The following is a 24,486-nucleotide window of genomic DNA, read 5'->3' on the forward strand; positions in this document are numbered from 1 at the left end:
ACAGTAAACAGTGAGCATGTTTGGGCAACATAATACTAAGGCCATCATGTTTCCCCATTTCCTGAGAGTTTGCTTTCATAATCCTCTGTGGTTTTTACTCCAGAGTTTATACTGTAAATGCAGACTGACCTTCAAGCTTGTGATCAATTCTTGACAGCTCTTCAATAATGACTGCATAAATAATCTAATTTCTTTTCAAAATTTCTATGGACTTTAAACACAGCAGACTCCATATGTAGATAACTGGAAATCTAGAAGTAAGTATATCAGTCTTTCAAACAACATGGATGAGGGGTTAAGAAGTGAAAACTTCTCTACAAAAATCACAGGCATGACACAATAAAAACAAGAGCAGTTCTGATCCTAATGACTGCAAGGAAGAAATAAAAATTCCAATTTGTCATAGTGGGGTTTTGATCTTTATTCCAATATTTATCAGAAATAGGTGAAATACAAACATTTAATAGTGAATAAATGGGCAAGTACCGGAAAAAATTAACTACTACAAAAATATGCAAGTACTTAAGACAAATAAAGAAAACTGTTTAAAAACAAAAAGTGAAGAAAAAGAATGTAATTTTTTTAAAAAATTACTACTCAAAATTGGTATTTTGCGATGGCTGATGATAAACACCATTTCTTTGCCTTAGATTTGTGAACTTGATACATATTTTTTATTTCTCTACTTTTTAAGAAGCATGCAAGTACACTCATCATGAAATGCTGCATTTTAAAGCCATAAGGTGTAACAAATGTCAGCATTCCCTGCATGATCTGGGCAACACATATTTTGCAGAGCCTTTCACTGACCATGCACATATGGAGCACCTTGGAGTATCTACTTCCTATGTATTTCTTCCAGATCTTTTGAAATGTGGCATCTATGAACATTTATCCTTTGAAGAGTGTTGCACATGAATGCCAACTCTTTCTCTTAAATGCAGCCATAAAGTTCTTTGCAGAACTAGATGTACATAGGGCCAATGTGCACAACAAAACCCAGAAACCACTCAGTTAATCATGTTTGTGCAAAAAAGATCTGAAGGAAAGTAATGTATTTGATGACCACAGAGATTTATGCTCATCTTATCTGATCTCCAACTCAAATCTACTTATGTCTTCTTACCAATTGGTTTGTAAAAGAAATCAAAACTGAACAAGGTTAGAAATGCTTGACACTGGCTGAGACTTGAAGTAAGAATTTTTTTTATCACCTTGAACTATATTTTAATGTCATTATATAAAGAAATAAACAAATCTCACAGATTATATTTACTCCAAATTCATGTATTAACAATCTCCATTCACAGAAAGGACTTGTTTCAGGGGTCCAAGATACAAATTTTTGGGGGGACAAGATACTACCTTGCCACGTGAAGGACATTCCTCTTCAGACAGGAACTAGGACGTCATGCATGTCAACTTCTACTGATGACCAGCAAGTCCTTACCCAGCCTACTGGTGGTTGTGAATTCCATGTAAACTCTGACTCCCATGTCAGCTCTTTTTGAGGGTGCTGACATCTGATCCAGGGCTGTGTCCTGAAACCCCTTGGTGAGTAAGATAGCAAAACTTGTCTCCCCAAATTTTTTATGGCAAAACCCTCATGCTACAGATTCTTCATTTTACCTACTACTGGTTTCATACACTAAAAACACTGTAACTACAAATGTCTGCTCTAAAATTGGCTGCACAGGTAAGGTAATTATTCACAGGTGGTTTATACTAAAACTCAAATTAGAGTAAATGTTATTTTGACTAAACAAGACAAATGAAACTGTATCTTCTTCATCTCAGCAGAGCTACCAACCTCGACAAATAAATAGTATCTGTTTCTGCACTGAACCAGAGAGAAGACATTGATCAAAGGGTCTGATACACCTCCAGGAAAGGAAGAAGGGTTCGCAACACTGAAAGATAAGGCCCAGGTAGTGACAAAAACCACCAACAGTTAACATCTACAAAGGTACCTGTAAGACTCTTGTTTACGTGTATTTGTGATACCTGGTGCTCTCTTAAAATGAAATATGTATTTATATTTTTATTTACATTTTAGTGATTGCAAAGTTTTTGGGGACCAGTTTCATAACCAAAATTAAGAAATTTAGTTTTAGCCCAAAAGCTTGAATATCTTCAGCACCCCATCACAAGACTGTGCTACCATTCTGGTCTGCATAAACCTTGATTTATTATAAAATAAGCCAGCAGTATTAAACAACTGCCTACCTGGCTGGCTGTTCAGAAATAGTCCTATGACATGCACACTTCATCCACAAAACAAAGTGCTTTCAAATGCCACTCTGCTGTATTCCTAAACGTTTATGTTATCAATAACCAATATCTTTAAGAGATACTGTCTACTCACATTATGACTAAGCATGACTGGAACTGCTGGGACAGACATGCTCACACCTCCCTGCAGGCAGACACAAGCCACTGGATCATGCTGCCATACTGTTGGTTTCTTTACAATCTTTAAATATCAAAATTAGTTTACAGCACATGAGGCAAAAAGACAGGGGACAGTGAATATATAAAAGATAAAGGTCTCACAGTTCTGTTAATGTGATACATTATGATTGCTAACTGTGAACACTAAAGCATGACAGTTGTTCATTCAGTTGGAAAACACTAGACATCCCTCCACACTGCATGGAGCTCTTGTACACAGAAATGCTGTGCCTTAGCCATCCAAGAGTGCTGAGGAGAGCAGTTTCCACATAATCCAAATCTGTATGGGTCAATCCTCTACAAAACCTTGTCTTGCCTAGCAGCACCTAGAAAGCCTAGCAGCTTTAGAATTCTCAGAACAGCAATCCCAGCTTTTGTCAGGAACTGCTGATGCCTTGCACCATTTTATGTAGAATACGGCATGAGACAGTATGTCACCTGATGACATCATACACTCCATTATATCAAAAACATGAGAAGGGATGTTCATCATGACACAGCTGCAACAAAATGGAAATTGTATAATCTGTGTCCAAATGCAGAACAGAAGAAGAAAAAAAACCCACATCCTTTCTGGCAGGCGTCCAAAGATGTGGTGGTGAGATACAGTTGGAGGCAAAGACAGGAAGACAGTCCCTATAAGCAACAGTACTGCTTCCTTTCCTGACTATATGGATGAGTACAACTGGTCATAAATTAAATATGAGACACAGCATTTGCTAAATTCTGGCTTAGCTTCTTTCAGAGACAGCAAAGAACATGAAGGGGAACTCCTCAATGGCACAACTCTTTCCTTGCTGTTGTGACTCCAGCATCTCTTGTAGGGAAAATTCAAAGCAAGGTGATCTTCTGGAAGAATATTAAAGTCAGCCTAAATACTGTAATACTAGAGGAAAGGTGTTTGAAATACTTAAGGACTAGCACTTAATAATTTGTTTTAGTTTAAGGGACATAAAGATAGGAGTTATCTGTTTGTATTGTGAAAATAAACCATGAAATTAGAAAAAAAAATTAATTTCCAAGGCAATCAAAATATCTATTTTTGTTCATTTATGTCAATGGAAAAAGTAAATCCCTAAACAATCTACTCTTCAAGCATCTCTTGAAGAAGCTGTGAAAAATTCTGAACAGTAAAATCATACATCTATGTCTTCAGCACTCTGGTTCAGCAGATAATTAAATACAACTGTAATAGGGACAAAAAAATCACAGCATCATGGCTTTTGTGGATTGTCCTGTTTTGTCAAAGTATCTCTGTCACAACTAATGCCAATTTCAATCACCTTCTATACTGAGGATTTTAGAGAAGCAAGAATTCAGTATTCAGTCTAACCAGATTAAGAAATAATATCACTTTAGCTTTCCCATGTGTTTTGAAAAAGAAACCAAAGCTCAGGATTTCAGACTACCAGCTTTCCTCCCTTAGTTAATATTTCAGGTATGCTGGACAATCTTAGTTGTTCCTTCACACGCACAGACTTTCCACTTGCATTGAAAACCCATACAGAAACAGTTAAACAACTGCTAATTGGAAAGAAGAATATTTTTTAAAACTCTGTATGTTTGCTAGCAGAAACAGAAAAACACTTTGATGTGCACATGTATGTCAGCTACAGATGTACTTAGTGAGATGTTTATGGAGCAAAGGGGTTTTGTAATACACAACAGCCAATGCAAACACATCTGGCTTGCAGTGCTACATCAGCCCTTCTCTATACATCCTGCATCTATACATCCTGCAATGCAAACCTGCCACTGCTGACCCTGAGAGACAGATATTCATAAAAGCTAATTTAAAAATTAATCATTAGACACAGCCATATAAACGGCTAAGATTAATGGGAAAAACCCTCAGTGTCTTTTGTTTTCCATAGATCCATTGTACTTAGGCAGTGCTGGGTCAAATTCCCCTGCACTACAGGCTAAATCTCTCACTTCACTGTGACAAGTGGCACAATAAATGCCACACACTACAGTGGCCCAACATACAAGTTACGGATCATAAGCCTTAGTGAAAGGCAGTTTATTCAGGTGTACAGGTTAATGGTTGAGAATCAAAGCTAATCTGTATCAAGTACTGAATGGTCCAAAAACCCCCATACTTCAAAAACTGACATAGAGAGGATCAAATACCCTTCCTAAAAATATCTCAGAATCTAAACCCACTACAAAATTTCCTTAAAAATTCTCATACACAGATGATGATTATATTGATTTAAGGCTGAATAATTTACATCTGTAATTTAGGAAAACTTCAAAATAGCAAACAATAAAGGGGAGTGGGAGAAGTGAAAAAGTGATCTGACCAGCTACTACTGTCTCTTGATCTACAGCAGCACTACAGGTTATGGAATGCTTTTTAAAGAGAGATTAAAGAAAGCAAAACATTATTCAGAAATTACTATCTCAAAAGGTGGTCACGTGAAAACAACCCATTATCTTTTCCAATTCAGACATTACTTGAAAAAAAAAATAAAACCAATAAATAAATAAATAAATAAATAGTAAACAACGGTGACTATCGATGCCTAACTGGATAGCAGAGTTGCTAGAAGAAAAATTATAGCATGAAGTACTGGAAGGGGAAATATGAGACTGAAAAAAGACTTCTACAATTTGGGTAAAACTCAATATTTCAACATATCTAACATAAACTTAAGAAATAAAACTTGGCTCAAAAGAATGTGAGCATTTGTGAGATGCCTCCCACAAAGGTGAGAGGTGTCCTGAAGAGAGAACGACAAAACACACAGGAAAAAAAGGAACAAATCAGGGCAGGATTTCAGTGAAATGGGACACAGACCAGGGTACCTAAGCACAAAATCAGATTGAGAGATTTTACAAACACCAACTTTTAAGCATTGCCTCCAAACAAAGTGGTTGCACACTTCCCAACCCTCAGACATGTTATACCTACTTTATCCCCTCCTTTCACCCAGCCTGACAGCTCCCTGTGGTAGCAAAACCATCTGTTTAGCTCACAACACATCAGATTGAAGAATTAATTACAAAAAAAGGGCTGCTGGGGGGGGGGGGGAAATAAAAAAGGCTAACTGATCTCATGATCGAGTTCCTCATTCTGATGAACATGAACATTTCTGCTGACACAAGGAAGAAAACAATACAAGCATGGGAACAGGACAGCATGATATTTTTGGCAGCAGAAGGGGTGTGAAATCAGTGCCAACTGACTTGAATCCTTCAGCAGAAAAGATATCATCCACTGGAAACAAAAGGAAGAGGTCCCATGCCACAGCATCATGACAAATCAACCAATCTGTCACTGCTCCGAAAAAGATAAGACAACAATAGTGAGACATACAAGACACTCATCTGCATACAAAAGATGATACAGACACTTGGTATGTGGTTAAACAATAAAGCACAGCTTCAACTCTTCTGCAGAAACTCACTAAAGTCATAAAATGTGTGGCCTTTCTTTTTATCCTGTAGCCAACCAAAGTCATGTATCAATATCCTTTAACCATTTAGAGACCACATAGGTCAAAAAATTGTTTTTTGGTAATTTCTTTCCTTTTCTGAGACTGAGTTTATTAGCTCACTATATTTCCTTCAATTATGCAGCCCTTTACTGCAGCTGCCTTTTCACTGGTATATCTGTCATGCATAATCTTGTGCTGCTTGATTACACAGCGGCACCTGCATTTGAAACGACACCCACAAGACACACTTTTAAAACAATACTTTTGTTGTGTGCCCTATTTCTCATTTCTCAGCCCAAATTCCCATTACCTTCAGTCAGGCATTAAGCATACTTGGTAAAGGGGACATTACCAGCCCTTACAACCCCTTTTCCTGGGTGCACCACATTTGTTTCTCTCTTTCACCTACCCTTCACCCAACATGACCAATTTTGACCACCTCAAGACCCAGATTCAGGCCTACCATGATAATGTCCCCAGCCCGGATGTCATTGCATCAGACTTGCCTGTCAGCATTGGTGGCTGATCCCATTGATTTCATCAACCACATATTTTATTGTATGGCACATAATTCTCATGGTGATAACTCCAAAACCACTCCCAAAATGCTCCCAGCACAATATTCACCCCACAGCTTCCTTTGAGGCTCACATATCCACAATCTCAACACCTACTAGTGCTTGAAAAGCTGCATGTCTAATACAAACATCACTGAGCTTCTCTCCTTCTGGGTATTTATCTTACTAAACTGGGCCTTCTTCATCCTCAGGCCAACTAGATGAGCAGCTACCTCAGCAGTGTATGCTGAGAGCAGTGTTTAACCTTTACCTGAAACAAGGATAATTTCAAGCGACCTGAGATTTTCCACCTGAGATTTTCTGTGGCTCTTAAAAGCTCTAATGTCTGAATCTTGACAATTTTTGCTAAGGAAGTGTACACTTTCTCACACGCAGAAAGTGAAGGAACCAAACATGCTGCATCTCTTTCTGTTTCAGTTACCACTTCACGGCTTTCATTGTGTACCAGGACCTCACCAAGTCCTTCCAGGACCTCAGAGCCCTATACATCCTTGTGCTCCAAAAGCCATCTGCATCACCATCACAAACACTGCTCAGAGAGGCTGTCACAGCTAAGCATGAAGAAGAACATGTCCTGCCACATGTTTGCTAATAATGTGCATAAGAATCTGTTGGTAATGCAGCCATATGAGCCTGCACGTTCATGACTGGTCTTAGAATCATTCCGGTTTTAAAAGATCCCTGAGTCCAACCTTTTTCCAAGCTGTACCAGAAATGCTGCCACAATACAACAGTTAATGCCAGAGAGTATCTATCCCTGTGGCAGTGTGAAAACGCTTAGCAGAGGAGTCCACCTGTCTCTCTCCAGTAAGAACAGAAGAGAAATATCATGAGCAGTGATTCCAGCAGAGACAGAACTCCACCTAGAGATGTTACTTGTGACAGATGTGTATGCATGTATGCAAAGAAAAGCATGTACTTCCCTGCACCGTTCAGGAGAGCAGGATTCAAACCAGGGGAATTGCAAGGGAAGAGTGAAAGGAAATTGCAGTGAGGGGAAGGGACTGCACAGCAGGCAACTTGATGTATTTACTCTTTCAACGAGCATGTTCATCAGAGAAGACCGCAGCCTATGAAAATATCCAAGGTCTGAATAGCAGGCAACTGAAAAGAATTATTTTAGCTCACAAGATGATATGAAAACACGTGAGAACAGACAAGCCACAACAAACAAGACAAGTAAAACTGTATGGGAAGCCTTCAACACTGGAGCAAATCCCCCAGCTACCTCTGTAAAGAGTGAAAGTGCCCGTGCAGAGTTAAAATTAGGTTTGACCACAACATGAGATGCAAATGCTTGCTACAGGGGCACCTGTGAGTCAGGAGGCAGGCTATGCTTCCAGCTATGCTTCCTAAAACACAGCCACCACCAGTGGCCTGATGAAATCAGTATGAGTGCACACAGGACCAGGACAAAAGCTATAGAGCTGTTTCTTATAAACCTTATTTATAAGAAAGAATTAGGGGATGTCTTAGCTATTAAAGGAAAAAATTCCGTCAAGTGATTTCAAACTAGCACCATAAACATTAGCAAAAAATATTTACTGATTGTTCCAAGGTTATAAGTGATAAAACACCAGAAAATGTTTTCTATGAGTCAAAGTGAATAGCATCCAATATTAGTCGAAGAATAGCAGAGAAATGTAGGTCCAGAAACAGTCAGCAAAACCAGGAAAATTGTCCATAATGAGTTTGATTCTGATTGATTTGATAGTATGAATATCTGGTTTTTAAGTTGAATTTATTTAAATCTATCTTCCTACTCAAAGAATCATTTAGTAAAGTCAGATACTTCTCAACTTCTGCCATGTTAAAAATTACCTTAACAGGCTTAAAATAGAATATACTTCATTTCTTTCAGGAAAGAAGCTTGAGAAGTGAGGGGTTTTTTTACAACATCTATTTGAAAAAAATATAAGAGAAAAATCTGAATGAAAGTAGCTGATGACTGCTGCATGAGAGTTGGTTTCAGTCTGTGACTGCTGGTTTTAACATGCACCATCTGAAGCAGTTTCTCAACAGCTCCAGATTCCTGGCTTCAACTTCTCCAATAAGGAAAGGAGCATCAATCATCGAGGGACTGGTTTCCTTGCACAGTCTCTACAACAAATATATTCATTATTTTGCAAGTGGGCTAACACAGCTGCAGATCCTGGAACATGGTGTAATTCGTCATCTTTACGAGCAAGTAGTGTTAGCAAAGTTCAACACTTTTGAAACAAACGAAAAAAAAAGATGTTATCCAAAAGACACTCTGTAAAATTTCCCTTTTCTGTGGTTATTGACAAGGTACACTTCCTTACAGCTACCTGGTACTAGATGTTGTAGTTAACACAAGGAGGTGCTTTAATGGCATTCTGAGTTAGTGTTAGAATTTCATTCTAAGACTACACAAATAACTTGTCAGCAGAGTAACAAATTTCCATACTTTTACCCCTGAAAAACAGGTTCCAAATCTACATATGCTACCCAAGCAAGCATGTAAGGGCTGAAAGTGCTCGCTTTTCATGACTGACAAACAAAACAGGGGTTCTCCCAGGAAAAAAGAGGTGTATTTTCTAAACAGAAATTTTAAGGGAAAAAACCCCCACAAAACATCAAAATAAGTAATATTATAAAAATACAGAAACAATCAAGAAATACATTTTCTGAATGTATGCAGAAAAACAGTCCAATTCCTCTATTTTTTTTCTTTTAATGATCTCAGTAGATGACTCATTTCTATGTAAATCGTATATTTCATTTTTTTCCCAGAAATTCCTAAACACTTTCATGACATCAGAATTATCTAGAAGTTTCATAGCTAAATGTTAAATGAATTAAGCTTCATGCAAACACTATCTTCTGTTGCATTAGCTAAGAACATCTCTTTTTGGAAATGAGACTCTTTCAGTTGTATGTCATATGGAAAAATCACAAATATAATAAAATATTCCTTAAAACTTCTTACTGGGATGCACTGGGATGTAGTCAAAGCCATTAAGACTGCATTCACTGTTCCCACCCTACTACTCCTTCATAGAGGATTACGGCCATCAATTTTTTTTCATAACATTAGGCACAACGTAACACCTTCCTGAAAAGAATACAGACTGGAAGAACTTAAAGCAGAATAACTTCTGACTTTTATTATAGGGCCCTCACTTCTTTCTTTCTTTCTCTTTCTTTCTTTTTCTTTTTCTTTCTTTCTTTTTTCTTTCTTTCTTTCTTTCTTTCTTTCTTTCTATCTTTCTTTCTTTCTTACTTTTTCTTTCTTTATTTTTCTTTCTTAATTTCTTTATTTCTTTCTATTTATTTCTTTTTCTTTCTTTTCCTTACTTCCTTCCTTCCTTCCTTCCTTCCTTCCTTTCTTTCTTTCTTTCTAGAACTTCTGAATCTATTGCCTATCTGTAATGTTCTAGCTGCACAGATTATTGACAGAGTTCTGAGCTGTAAATACAGTTAAATGCACACATCAGAACTTAAACCAAAACTGGGGAAAATTGGATATAAGCTGGGACTGTGCCCTTGCAGCCCACAGAGGCATCCAAAAGCATCAAAAACAGTGTGGCTAGAAGACACAGGGAGGTGACCCAGTCCTTCTACTCCAGCACTCCTGGGGTGCTACATCCACCTCTGGGTCCCCCAACACAGGAAGGATGTGAACCTGCTGGAGAGAGAAGAGAGGAAGCCACAAAGATAATCCAAGGACTGGGGCACCTCTCCTATGAAGGCAGGCTGAGAGGTGGGATGTTCTGCCCAGAGAAGAAAAGGCTCTAGGCCAAACTTTTTAGAGTTTTCAATACTTAAAGGGAGATTAAAATAAAGAGGATGAAAGACTTTACTAGAGTCCATAGTGACAACACGAGGGGTTTTCAACTGAAAGAGCGTAGTTTTATACTAGGCATATGGAAGAAATATTTTACCATGAGGGACAGGCTCTAGAACACACTGCCCAGAGAAGCTGTGGATGCCTCATTCCTGTAAGTGTTTAAAGGATGGAGGGGCTTTGAGCAACACTGTCTAGTGAAACATATCCTTGATGACTATAGGGGCCAGGGTGAGGCCTAATCTATCTTTGAAGGTCCCTTCTAATCCAGGCCATTCTATGATTCTGAAAAACTGGGAGCACACAGTCAAGGAAATAAGGAGAATACCAGCATGCTGAAATTACACCATGCATGTTTCAAGTAAAAACAGGAACACAGCTTGCTTTAAAAAATATTTAAAGATCTATGAATGAAAATGTAAGTCTGGATATTTTGAGCTACTTTCTTCAGTCCAAGAGAAATACTTTGAAAGAACAAGGGAAAAATTAGGTTTTGAGAAGAAATTTAGTTTGTGGATCCAATGTCAAAAAAGCTTTAATCACAGTATTATCTGTATGATATTCATACAGAGGGGAACACTGCTCAGACCTACTAAATTTACTTGATGTACATGTAACTACATGCAGCTGTTACACAGAAATTTAGAGAAACCTGTCTGGATTTGTCACTCTGAAAAAAAAAAAAAAAAGAGAGAGAGAGAAAAGATATGAATCATAGGCAGAAAAACAACTTTTAAAGCACATGGCATTTAATGAATCAAATCAATAAATAAGCATTACAAGTGGATGTCTGAGAAACATTCCTGTGTATAACAAGGTTTAGCTTGGTATGAATTACCTCATAAACTGTGTAAAAAAACTGATGTTATGTAAGAAAACTATCTCATATAATACTCATATTACCAGTTACTGAAATTTCCTCACCTGAGTTATAGCAAACCACAAAAGAAATTACATTCTTCTTCATGACAATTTGGAAGGAATTTTTATCCCAATAAAGATGTATGAACTCTTCCAATCATGTAGAGCAAAAAAGAATTTAAAATGTCATAGAGAATAGTTTCCTCCAACAGATCCTTTTCAGCTTGGTTTTGACTTGTTTAAAACAGCCAACAATATCTGGAGCATATTTGCCCTCGAACACACAACCACCTTCATAGTCACCAGCACTTACACACTTCCACTGTCAGTAAGAGATCTTGTGTACTCAAAGAGGAGCCCATTTTCCTTTAGTGATGATTATTTTTTACTAGAACATCTTGGACTGCCTTTACCTGACACTACCCAAATATCTCCAAGGAGTTTTCAAGAGGAGAAGAGCATGGGAAAGAAGAATTAAGTACAAGTTCTGCATAGATGGAGCGCCTAAAAAAGAGGGACTGTGGAATTTGCTAGTCAGATTAAACATTCATATGTATATATGTACATGTATAATGCCAGAGGTACTACAAGAAGAATGGGTGTAAAACTAATCAGTTCACTTCCTTTAGAGCAGTCAAAAGAAGAGGGTACTAAGAGAGCAGACAAGTTATTGCCTGAAGTCTTTTCAAAGTTTTTGAATTTCATCATCTTATTTCACTAGCTTACACTAGAGTAACTTCATTAGTTTATCTTCCCACCTTCTTTCAGCAGTTAGACTAGACTACAAAAATATCGTTCCTCTAACATTTTTTCTAAACTACATGGATTTGTGAATCTCCTCAGGATTGTCATTGTATGTAACAGAACCACTCTGTCAATGTCTGTTTATAGATAAAAAAACTAAATTATGCATAAATAATACATCTTGAAATACTTTTAAAGGAGAGAGAAAAATGTTATGGTTTTGAAGCCCTTCTATTCCTGTGAAGCAATCTTGCATTGAAAGTTGCAAGAAGCAGATCCAAAATAGGAGTTAGTTTTGCTATAAGTTGCCACACACTAAGTATTACAGAACAACTGCTGCACAATAACTGCATTTGTATAGACAGCTATTTCTCATTTCCAGCCTTACTGTATTCAGCCAAACTTTTCAGACACAGGAGCACAACCTTTGGGATACAGTCACCTAGTCCTGTGCTCTGCTACAGGCTTCCAGAGTTCCACAACTTGCTCTGAGGCCAGAGCTGATGAAGAATAGAGCAGAAAATGTTACAGTGATGTTTTTAACTGAGAAGTCTAGCACGAGGTAACAGGCTTTTTGCATGTTTTCTTTTGGAGAAAATTACTGTTTCTATAGTACTTTCTATCAATAAAGGGGGTTGAGAGTAGGATGGGGGCTGTCCAGAGAACGGGATTTCCCAGTTCTGACTGTTAAAGGACTTCTGCTAGTAGGATGCACAGCTTTCCACAGGCAGCACTCAGTCCAGAGCCTGAACATCATAATTACAATATGGTCTTGTTTAAGGTATAAACAAGCTTAAGGCATATTATTTTCAGGGTTATACTGCAGCAACACTAAGCACCTGAACAAATTACCTCCAAATTAGTCAGGCCCAGTAGCACTGCCCTTGAGGGAACCTCAGTTGAATTTACCTGAGCAGGAGAAATTAGGGAATGGTCACAGCTCTTCACGCTGCCAGTGTGAAATCAGCTGACAAACTGTTTATTTGCCTCTGTGGCCAGCACAGCCCTTGAGATCTGAACCTGGTCACCCACCTACCACAGGGGACACAAACACTCCTGTCTGAGTCCACACCACTGCTGAAGGCAGATGGTTTCCCAGGGCAGGGAGCCCCACTCTGGGGACACGCTGAGGGCTTTGCACGGCACCCCTTGTGATGTGCCTCCACCCTGCAGGCCACCCCAAACCAGGTGGGATGCCCATGGCAGGCATGGATTGTGCTTCAGGCACTTTTGCTCCACGTGCCCCTAAGGCCTGCAATCAACCCTCTCAGAGAGGTGTGCCCCAGCTGTGAGCTTCTTGTAATGGTACAGACGGGTCTGACAGCTTTTCTCCAGGGAACTGCACGCTGCAAAGTGCTCTAGAGCCAGCAAAGCCTTCAGTGTATTTTAACTGTGGTGTTCTCAGCTCATACCAACTCAAAAAGGAAAAAAAAAAAAAAAAGTTGACTGAGCACAGGAAAAAAGCTGCATGATCACGTAGTTTCAGACTGTCATGCTGGGTATCTAAACCACCTCTCTTCTATGAACAGCCTTTGATGACGACCTTGCTTCTATCTGGCACTGTTAAACATTTTATTAGCTTTAGCTTACTTTATGATGGTGTTACTCAGTTGTTCATATTAAGAGCAAACACACCTTTAAACGCGCTTTTTTTTCTCTTCAGTCTTTTGTTTTTCATCTCAAGAAGTTAATTTAAGCTTCTCAAGGTTCTCCTAATCCTTATTCAAGTATTTGATTTGATCAAGTTCTGAATTTAATCCTCCTAGCTAATAATTTATTCCTTTGCCTATCTGTTCATTATCCTTCTTCTCCATCAATGTATTTATTGCCATCAAGACTCAGAAAACCAACTTTCACATTTGTGCTGTAGCTATTCACTTTTTAAACTATATTGTTTTAAGACAAATAAAGCTGAAATAGGTCACAATTGCATTTTTAGCTGTGGAGTTCTGTACTACTTTTCTCACATACAGCTGTGAAACTTGGGAGATTATTAAATGCTGCATGATGCATTTAAGCCTGGCTAGCAGAGAGGTCCACTTTCCTATAATTTTAAACCTAAATTTAAAGTCCACTGTAAGCCTACACTCTCCTTCCCCAACCTCAGTCACATACATATAACTTCTTGTGCTTGAGCAGAAAGCAGGGTTGATTTTGTGGCACGGTTTCCTGTGTACAGAACAGCAGCACATGCTCTGGCTTTAGGCACTTAGAGGTTTTATAGGTCTCAAATGCTAAATTCCCCATCAGGTGGACCCAAACACTCAGGATGTTTTTTCAATACAGCCTGTTCTGTGATCATTGAAATTAAGTACCTTGCTTGATATGTAGAACTGGGAGCTCCTTGTAAAGTAGATCTTTACAGAAGTACAGTTTGGGTTTGTTTTTTAAAGGCTATAAATTTTAAGTCAGGTAATTAGAAAAAGGAATCTGACCAAATGCCAAGAAACTTCTAAAGAACTACAGGTAACAATAAACAACCTGTACAAAGCCTGTCAGAAAACACTGGAAGCAACCAATGTTTAGGGATCCTGGATGAGATGGACAGCCCTGTATGAGCGAGGTCAACGGCAAGGACCATGACCTGTGCTTTTTATCTTTTGATGTTGCCTAGAACATGCTTTCAGCAGATGGATCGTTTTGCAGTAATTCAGGCTCTCTATACTATCCATTGTAATATCTGAATCAGAAGAAATTTATAAACTGTTAATCACCTGAGATTACATTCAAACACCTCACAGGAATAAATAAAAGTGCATACAGTATTTTATTCCCTACCACTGACCTCACATTCACTATTCCCCCTTATCTATTCCCAGTTATCCTCCTGGTATTAACAACAAAATTGACATTTCAAGTGACTTGAAACCTCCACCTGCATATTCAAAAACACTTGTACAGCAAATACTGCTGGCAAACCTGCACAAAAGCATTTGGGTGTGATCAGCATACTTTCTGCATCACTGACCAGTGTGCTGTTTCGCAGACCAATACAACACAAATTCATTGCTTGGATTACACAGATTTTTCTACAATTCAGATGTTAATTGCTTTTCTACTGTCATTCAGCTCTACCTGTAAGTTCTAATAAACTTTAAAAATCAAGATTGGAATATTTATCTTTCTTTAACATGCGAGTGATCTAATACACTGAAGTACTACAACTTAAAAGAGAACAAATTAAGTAAATATGCCTGGAAATAATCAATTGAATTCACAAAAGTAACAGATAAGACCCTAAGATGAAATGCAAGGCAATATAAGGGTATCATACAAACCATTTCTAGAATGAGATCTTCAAATAAGAAAAAAATCCACCTCTCAATACGTTATCATGTACAGGAGCAAGAAAAAGGTCTGGCAGCAACACAAAAATATCAAAATTCCTACTGCACTGCTTATAACAGATCTGCTTTGTATCATTATTTCATCAGAGAGGAGGCTAAAGCATCCTGTAATTTATACACAGTAACTTCAAATACTACACAGTATGCAAGAAAATAAAACTGTAGTCAAACAGAGAAAGATGATCAGCTTCCCCTCAGTGTGTTTAAATGATTCTGAAACCGCTGGGAATCACAGAAGATAGAATCATAGAATGTTAAGGGGTGTAATGGGTGTTAAGGTTCAGCGAGTCCCAGCCCCCACGGCCATAGGCAGGGACACCTCCCATTAGACCAGGTATCTCCAGGCCTTTATCCAAACTGGCCTTGAATGCTTCCAGGGATGAGACAACACACAGGTTCCCTGGGCAACCTGTTCCAGTGTCTCACCACCCTCACAGTAAAGAATTTCTTCCCAGTATCTAACCTGAATTTCCCCTCTTTCAGTTTGTACCCATTACTCCTTGTCCTGTCCCTACAGTACCTGATGAAGAGTCCCTCTCGAGCCTCCCTGCAGGCCCCTTCAGATCCTGCAAGGCTGCCATGAGGTCTCCACACAACCTTCCCTTCTCCAGGCGGAACAGCCCCAATCTCTCAGCCTGGCTTTGTCGGGGACGTGCTCCAGTCCCTTTATTGACTTCATGTTCCTCCTCTGGGTTTGCTCCAAGGATTCCATGTCCTTCTCATGTTGGGGACACCAGAGCTGGACACAGCCCTGTGGGAGGGGTCTCACCAGGGCTGAGCAGAGGGGCAGTGAGCACACACTGCTGGCTCTTGTGGAGTTTTCCATCAACCATCACTCCCAAGTCTTGCCACCCAGGGCTGCACTCAAGGAAGAGGTTCAGAACTCTGCTACACTTATCCTGAACTTACTTGAGACTTCAGAAGATATCCCTACAAATGAACTTCACATATTTTATACAGTTGTTTTTATTAACTTATAAGCAATTACAAGGAGAGGGGGGAGAAACATGAAATACTGCACTGGTTATCCCACCAATGCAGATCTGTCCTTCAGCTCAAACATGGGGCAGTCAATTTGTACCACAAACAGCACACCTTCTTGATTTTGTTATACAAACATTTAAGTACAGCACAGACACAAAAAAATCCTTGAGCTTTCTTATTCCTTGTTTCCCTGTAATCCTAGACATAATTAAACACCAAAACATAAAAGTTATTAACTACCTTCTTCTAACTTGAGCTGCAATGCTTTGGACAACTAAGAAAACTTCAAGGTTCCAACAACATGCTGAGATTTGTCTCTCTTGCTCTATCTCCTTCTCCTCCTTCCCACATCTTTTGCAAAAGCTTTTTAATCTCGTAAGAACCATAATTAATTTTCACATGCCACTAACCCACTTAACTGCCTACAAAATCATTCCAGTCAAGCCAAAAAGATAAAACAGCTGAAAGTTCTAGCAATACTATAAATAAGATCAATCCTAGACTACTTGAGACACAGAATTTATGTCTGGAATCCCAAACACTACAAGCTGGAGGTGCAACAGCAGCAAAATGTTTTTCTCCATATCAAAGACATAAAGGTAAACAATCTTCAGAGGAGGATTTTTTAAAAATAAAACAGTTCTGCAGTTAGTCATAAAGACAGTACTATATACATCAGGATTAAGCAAAATCTTAATATCGTTTGATATAAATAAAACATCAAGAATAATAACAATAAATAACAATAATAAATAAATAAATAAATAAAAATAATAAATAAATAAATAACAATAATAAATAATAAATAAATAACAATAAAACATCAAGATAAGCCAGAATTTTTAAAAAAGTTGCTGAACAGTTGTTGTTCATTTTTGTTTCACCTTATAAAGCATAAATTTATTTGAAGTCCAGCTGATAAAATGCAGATTTTGTGTTCTGAATGAAGGAAGAAGGATGTGGAATGAGCTGAAGGTGGGCAAAGGTTCTTCCTCAGATCATGAAAATTACTATAATACACTAAGGAAAATGGGCTAAGCATATATACAAAACAAATAACCTTCTGCTGAGAAGTGGAAGGATATCATAAATAAACACATATCTAATTATGAATACTCCAAACTGACTCAAGAATCAGAGCTTAAATACAGGCCATTTAACTAGGCTGACCTTATCTAGGTTTTTTATGCATGCACTTACCACTCAGAGAGAACCAACTGCAGCAGATGAGTCAGAAAGGCACAGGTGCCTTCTAACACCAAGCTAATATTTCTCTGCATTCTGAAACCACAGCATATGAACACTCAAAAAACCCCATCTACCAAATGTTCTGCACAAGATGAGAAGTATGGTTTTGCTGCTGATTTCATATTAGTTAACCATGATGTACAAGAGAGAGCTCTAAAACGCACTTCATGTAAAATGGTGATGCTTTATTAGTAGCAATTAACATAGCAGCAATTCCTCTCTGTTCCCCAAGGCAAAGTAGCATCAAAACACCCTTCATAACTACTAAAATAGTTGGTTTTGCATGGCCAGGTTTTGGTATTGGGTGCTACAGCTTCTGTGAGAAGCTGCCAGAAGCTTCCCTCATGTCTGGCAGAGCCAATGTCCACGGGCTCCAGGATGGACATGGGAAAATCAGGAATGATGGTAATGCCCATGTGATAACATATTTAAGAAGGAGAAAAAATGGGCTGATGAATATGAGAGGAGTGAGAACATACGAAAGGAACAACTCTGCAGACACCAAGGTCAGTGAAGGAAGGGCAGGAGGTGACCCAGGCACTGGAGCTGAGATTCCCCTGCAGCCCATGGTGCAGCCTATGGAGAAGTGGCTGTGCCCCTGCAGCCATGGAGGTCCACAGGGATGCAGAGGTGCACCCACAGCCCATGGAGAACCATTACTGGAGCAGATGGGTGTGTGCAAAAAGGCTGTGAACCCCTGGGAGGCCTGTGCTGGAACAGGCGCCTGGCAGGGAACTGCAGACTCGTGGAGAGAGGAGCCCATGCTGGAGTGGGTTTGATGGTAGGACTTGTGAGCCTTTGGGGGACCCACTCCCGGAACAGGCTGTGCCTGAAGGACTGACCCCATGAAGAGGACTCACACTACAGCATTTTATGTAGAACTGTTGCCTGTGGAATGGACTCAAGCTGGAGAAGTTCCTGGAGAACTGTCTCCTGTGAGAGGGACCTCACGCTGGACCAGCAGCAGAAACGCACGGTGAACTGGCCATAAAATCCATCCCTCACCTCCCTGCACTGCTGGGGGAAGAACGTAGAGCTGGGAAGGAGGTATGGGTGGGGGGAAGGTGTTTCTAACATTTATTTTACTTCTCAGTATCCTGTGATACTATTTGATGGACGATCTCTCCTGGTCGTTATCTCAACCCTTGAACATTTTGTTCTATTTCTCTCTCCTGTTACCAGCGTGAGTGAAAGAGTAACTTTGATGGGTGCCTGGCATCCAGCCAGGTCAACCCACTACACACTGGAATGCTTTCAGTAAGTCAAGAGGCATTTATTTACTCTGCACATTGCAACAAAAAAGCTGAATCATATTTTAGAGCATTTCACTATTTATAGCTGATGGGGATAAGCCTTCTGCTATTAAACAGTGTACTATTTATGGATGAAAAGGATTTGTTGCAAACATCACTTTTTGAAATTGGAACACAGCAGAAGATTCATGGCCCCAGACATATCCTTCACTTTTATACTTTCCAGTATAAAGCTTAATGTTTTCAGCAACCTTAAGAAGGCAGAAGAGATTATTTTATCGTCATCCTATCAACAAGATGCCAGTGATAGCAATGACCTGGTTATGTCTCAGATTTCTGGAGAACTGGCAGAAGCAGGAAATTACACTTATTTCTTTGAGAACTGAGTGAGAGCAGCAATATGTTCAGGCTGGTAGTGCAAGTCAGCACATACACCCAACAGACTTCTGAAAGAGAATGCTCCTCATCACCTGAAGCCGAATTTTTAATACCCTTTTTTTTTGGGATTTCACAACTAACTTCCAGAACTTCAGCTGTACTCACATGCGAAGTAAGTTCTTGAGATAAGTATAACATTTTGCAGTAATGTCAACATACTTCAGAGAGTCCAGTACTATGCATCAAATTGGAAGTGGGCAACACTGGAGTATGGGAACTTGGTCCAAACCAACTTAATTCAGCTAGAAGCTAAATAGAAATTCCTCTTCCTGGAATCAGAGTGGCTACACACCTCATATTGCACAATCAATAATTTAAATGTAATATTTTGTTTGATAAATTTCAATTTACCATGTATTTGGATAAAATTATTATCCCCTTCCTAAACACTGTTTTACTTAACAGGCACTTCGTTTCTTTTTGCCTTGCTGGATCACTTATTATTACTTAAAATGCCTTTCAAGACACCCAAATTACAACATTATCTGTGTGTCATACATATGCTGGGGAGGACAATCAGTCACAGGAAAGTAGTGGACTTTACTTCCATCAGAAGAGAAGTGTTGGCGCCACCACTTCGAAGCTCAAGAGACAAATATCATAGCAGTTAATGACATGCAGGTATATGCTTTCTCTGTTTGCAGCTTATTTTTCTGCTTCTTATTACCTTGAAGTTTAATATATCCTTTCCTTTTACATGTATTTTTTTTTAGTATGTAGAGGAATAACATGGACTACAGTTACATGTTTTTCTTCAGTTCAGGTATTTACAGTTCACCCTGAATATAACGGAGCCCCAGTAATTTCTGTAGACAAAACACCAAACAAGAAAAAAATATATTGTCTGTAAAAATACTTGGCAACTGGAAATTTAGTTTACAAGTACCAGACAAAGACATTAAAAGAAGCAAGCATGTAAAATCTTCAACTATAGAAGCCAGTTCTGTATAAAACAGTTTATTTTGCTCTGCCATTCCTGAATTCCTCTCAAGATCTCTTTAACATGGGCACATCATTCAGACATGCACTGGTAAGGCCCCAGTACTACAGGAAAAATTAGTCCATTAATTGAGAAGGCTTAAACACACCACACGATAAAAATTTTGCAGTTGATGAGGCAATAAATATCAAATTCCTATGGTAAATGGAAGTTCCATCAGTTCATTCTGGGGTCTCCAGACACAGGTACAGAACAGGGCTCTCAACTGATAACACAGAGAGCCCACTGCTCACATACACACACACCTCCTTTAAATGATTTAACAACCATCACTAAGGGTCAGACATGTATCCAAATAACTACCATTAGCCACAGCTGCACACAGCCTGATTTCCATAGGCCAACACTATTGCATTATTCCATAAACCAGGAGAAAATGCTGGATTGAATGTGTCCAGTTTTGTTGATCCCACTATATACACTGAGCTTCAAAAACAGTTATTTAAAAATACACAACCATATTTCCAGAAGAAAAAATAAGATTTTGGATTAAGTCAGGCATATTTAAAACTAAAACCTGTTAGAAGACACAATTTCATTTAGTGGAAAAAGATTAAAAGAAATGCAGATTTTGGTACTAATGTCTTCTGGACTTGATCCTCAGCATATCAACACATCAATGCCACCTAAGAGTATTATCTTTGAAAACTCATGTAAACACCTTTTAAGTCCTTGTAAGGTTTGCTCAAGGGCTGAGACATTTACTGCTCATTATCTGTATTTCCAAACAAAAAATACTGAAATTAAAGAATGGCTTAAACTCCTGTGATTTAAAAGCTGTGCATTTTGTTTAACACCTCATCTCACACTCCTGCCTTACTACAGAGATTCCAGGAACCAGCACACTGAAATAAAGAAAAAAGTGATGTTTTTGCTTGAAGTGACAGTGTCAACGATCAGTTCAGACAACAGCACCTGCAACACAGGATTAACAGCTTCTAACACAAATACTGTATTCCACACTCTCCCCCTTCTCTGAGACTTGTTAGAGATGCTTACGAAACAGCTAAGTACTACCACTGCTCTGCAAATTACAGACCTCGGTCTCAGAGCATAGAGCTCACTTCTCAGGGAGGATGAGGTCAATCTCCAGGTTAAAAAAAAAATTCTGGTTTGAGCAAAACATTACTTGAGAAAGAGAATGTAAAAGTGGTGTGTGAAACGTCTTGTTCACATACTTAACTGAAAAATGCCATCTTAACTTTCACTTGAACACAATGTAACATTCACTCTGGGTCTTATGATCTGATGACACTGGAGGCAGAAGAGGAAAAACCCACCTAATTTCAAACCATACTCACTTTCAGTGATTTCAAAGCCAGTATAAAATTAAAAAAAATTGCACTACATTACAGTTGAAGAATGTTGTAAACATTTTTATGATAAATAGAACTGACAACACAGCTGCTCATGGCAGTGAGTAAATTGACACAAAAATCCTCCTAGACCAGCCGAAAAAGGCCCTCAAGTTACTCTGACATTAAACCATAACTCCTGGAGCACCACAGCTTGTGTACTGATATTCCAAACAAAAAATGAGAACACTAAAATCTGCCTAGGTAGACATTACTGAAATTTGTATTGACACTTTTTCAAGGTATGTTGTGTATGAAGAATACTTTCCCTATAAGAAAATATACATGATACAAGAAAATGATATACTTAATTTTCAACAAAATTTTGTTTTGTTCATCAGATAATCTGATTCACAAAGTGTGACTAACACAGGGTAACAAATTTGTCAGTGGGAGAAGATGAAAGTAGTTAAAATGATCTATCTAATATAGGGAAAATATGAAAAATGACAAGAAAAAAGGAAAAGAAGCAAAGTACTGTTTATTTGTCTTATGATTTATCTTAGGGATGTAGGAAGCTGTAACCAAATTTACCCTAGAAAGTGGTAAAAGCTACTAGAATGAAATAAATACAGAAAAAAAAACCTGTGGAAAGGTGCTACCAACCTTTTAGATTAAGTAGGTAATTTTAAAGGATTTATACAATGCTAAGAGCATATACCATATGTTGACTATTCTTCCTTTTCATCTTTGTACTAGTCATGTACAAGGATTAACAAAAAACATAAAGGCAAATTCTATCCCTCCATCTCTATTTATGAGGTAAAATCAAAAACAAACATCTGCAACTTTGAAGAAAATTAATCATAAGATGTAACTTATCTCCAACAAGCCCCTATTTACATACTTTAAATTGCTATTTCAGTATTAGCCTTGTATAAAACCAATCTGTAGGGACGCATCCGCTGCTTTAATGCTAAATGGGCATTTTACTGTCCAGCAGTTGGAGGACTTGCCTAGTACCGAAATATGAAGTTGACTAAAGCTGAGATTTGATTATTCACTCAGCCTTTTCAAGCAGCAAGTATTATTCTTCACCTAGCAGCAACTGTTTAAAGAAAACTCGAAACAGATAAATTAAGCCATGGAGCACACTGAAATCTAGGTTTAGTCAGATCAGGCTAGTTACTATTTAACGGAAATGAGCAGCTTCCTGTTGTCAGGGCAAACAGTGAGCAACTTCCATTTCAAGCTGCAGTGTTTTGTGCTCCTGCAAAGATCTGCACCATAACTTCTATTTCAACAGCGTTCCAGGTGAAATTTGCTCTCAGGTGAAGTAGAGACACTAAATGTACTAGAACCTTTTACTTCCAGTACTAAATGTAAATGTACTAGATAGAACATTTCAGTTCCTTCTTCCTGCTTCCAAGCATGTTCCAAGTTCACAAAGTTCTGTCTTCCAAATACAGGTCTTGGACCTCTTTCCACCACAACACTCCTCCCCTCCAGTTTTGGTGGTTTTGAGGGAGGTGTTTTTTTTTTTGTTTTTTTTTTTTTTTTTTTTTTTTTTTTTTGCTTGGCTCCACTGCTGACACTCTTGCAAAGCAAATTTCCTATTTAGAGCTTACAAAAGATAAACAGCGTTGGCAGCAGTCAACCCAGCCAGTCAGTGAGAAAACGACTGCCGGGAGAAGTTTTGACCAGGCAGTCTGTAACGTGAGCGGTTTCACTGACCAGTCACACAAACAATTTGCAAAGGAGCATAACTGAAACAAGACGTGCAGAGAGGGGAAGCATCCATCACCTGGACCGTGTTTTGTTTTACCCGTGGTCAGGTAAGACTGCTAACATGTACCCTTAGAGACACACAGAGGTGTGGAAGATTGACCATTCAGGTTTCTAAAAAGGAAAAGCCCACACTGAACTGTGACCTCTTATTTAATTAGCAGTATGTAAATAAGATACAACTAATTCTACTGGTGGAACTTCAGGATTTTTCCTAGTAGTATTTCAAAGACAAAGTGGAAAAGTTAGACTTTTACCACCACCGTGCAGACCTCAGCAGCATCACCTCGCTTGCCTCTGCCTCAAGAGCTACAGGTCAGCGCTGCGCGCTCCCCAGCATAGCGGGACGCGGGGGGACGCCTCACCGGGGCTGAAACCAGAAACATTTCTGGGAAAACAGCGAAGAGCTAGCCCAGGGGGTGCGGAGGAGGTGCGGCAGAGCGAAGCAGCCTTCACCCAGACACATCGGCCGTGAGGAAACTCTCCCCGCGTGGTTCCGGGCAGCTCCCACCTGGACCGCGGGAGCCGTCGGGCAGGAGGCGGCAGGGACCCGGCCCCAGACCCGGCGCCGCGTTTCGCCCCCCGGGCTGAGCCCAGCGTTACCGCCGGGGGCACGGCCGGGCCCCGGCCCGCCCCGCCGCTCTCGGCCGCGGGGCGCAGGGCAGGGGCCGGGGCCGCCGGGCGGAGCGGGAGCGGGAGCGGGAGCGGGAGCGGGCCGGGGCCCCGCGGAGGGCGCGGCACTCACTGTGTGTGCGCGGGGCGGCGGCAGGACCGAGCGGAGCGGGCGCGGCGGCGGCGGCGGCAACTCGCGGCTCCCGCCGGGACCGGGGCGGGGCGCAGCCGGCCCTGCCCTGCGCTCGCCACGGGCCGGGGCGGGGCCGCCCCGACCGCTCGACCCCCGCCAGCGGCTCCGCCAAACCCGAGAGGCAATCGTCGGTGTCTGCCGAGCCGTATGCAGAGGGAGTTTAAATGTCCGCAGCAGCTTGCTGCGAGCCTAAGGAGATGCATGCGCTACTCATGCCCACTCTGTGAGTCGCTTAGGGACTGCTACGAGTTAAGGAACAAGTCTTAAACTCTATCAAGGCCAGAGGGGAGAGGAATTTGTGCCAGGAAGCTGCTAATTCCAGGCCAGGGAGGGGCAAGATCTGGCTAACAGAACCCGGTCCGTACATCCCCAGTGGGACAGACTTTGTGAAAAGCAGCAGCTCACACACTTATCACCGAAGAAGGAACATCCCCAGTCACGAAACA

General features: G+C 39.8%; 1 protein-coding gene across 1 annotated transcript in view; it reads right to left on the reverse strand.

Moving 5' to 3' along the window:
• Window positions 1-24,032, reverse strand: part of TNFAIP8 (TNF alpha induced protein 8) — a 57,218-nt gene extending 33,186 nt beyond the window's left edge. The window contains exon 1 of the mRNA XM_066338442.1: window positions 23,981-24,032. Coding sequence (XP_066194539.1) covers window position 23,981 — 1 coding nt within the window. The 5' untranslated portion in view covers window positions 23,982-24,032. The remainder of the gene's footprint in view (window positions 1-23,980) is intronic.
• Window positions 24,033-24,486: the final 454 nt, after the last annotated feature.

Source organism: Sylvia atricapilla, chromosome Z (genome assembly GCF_009819655.1).
Source record: "Sylvia atricapilla isolate bSylAtr1 chromosome Z, bSylAtr1.pri, whole genome shotgun sequence".
In the NCBI taxonomy this organism is placed as follows: domain Eukaryota; kingdom Metazoa; phylum Chordata; class Aves; order Passeriformes; family Sylviidae; genus Sylvia; species Sylvia atricapilla.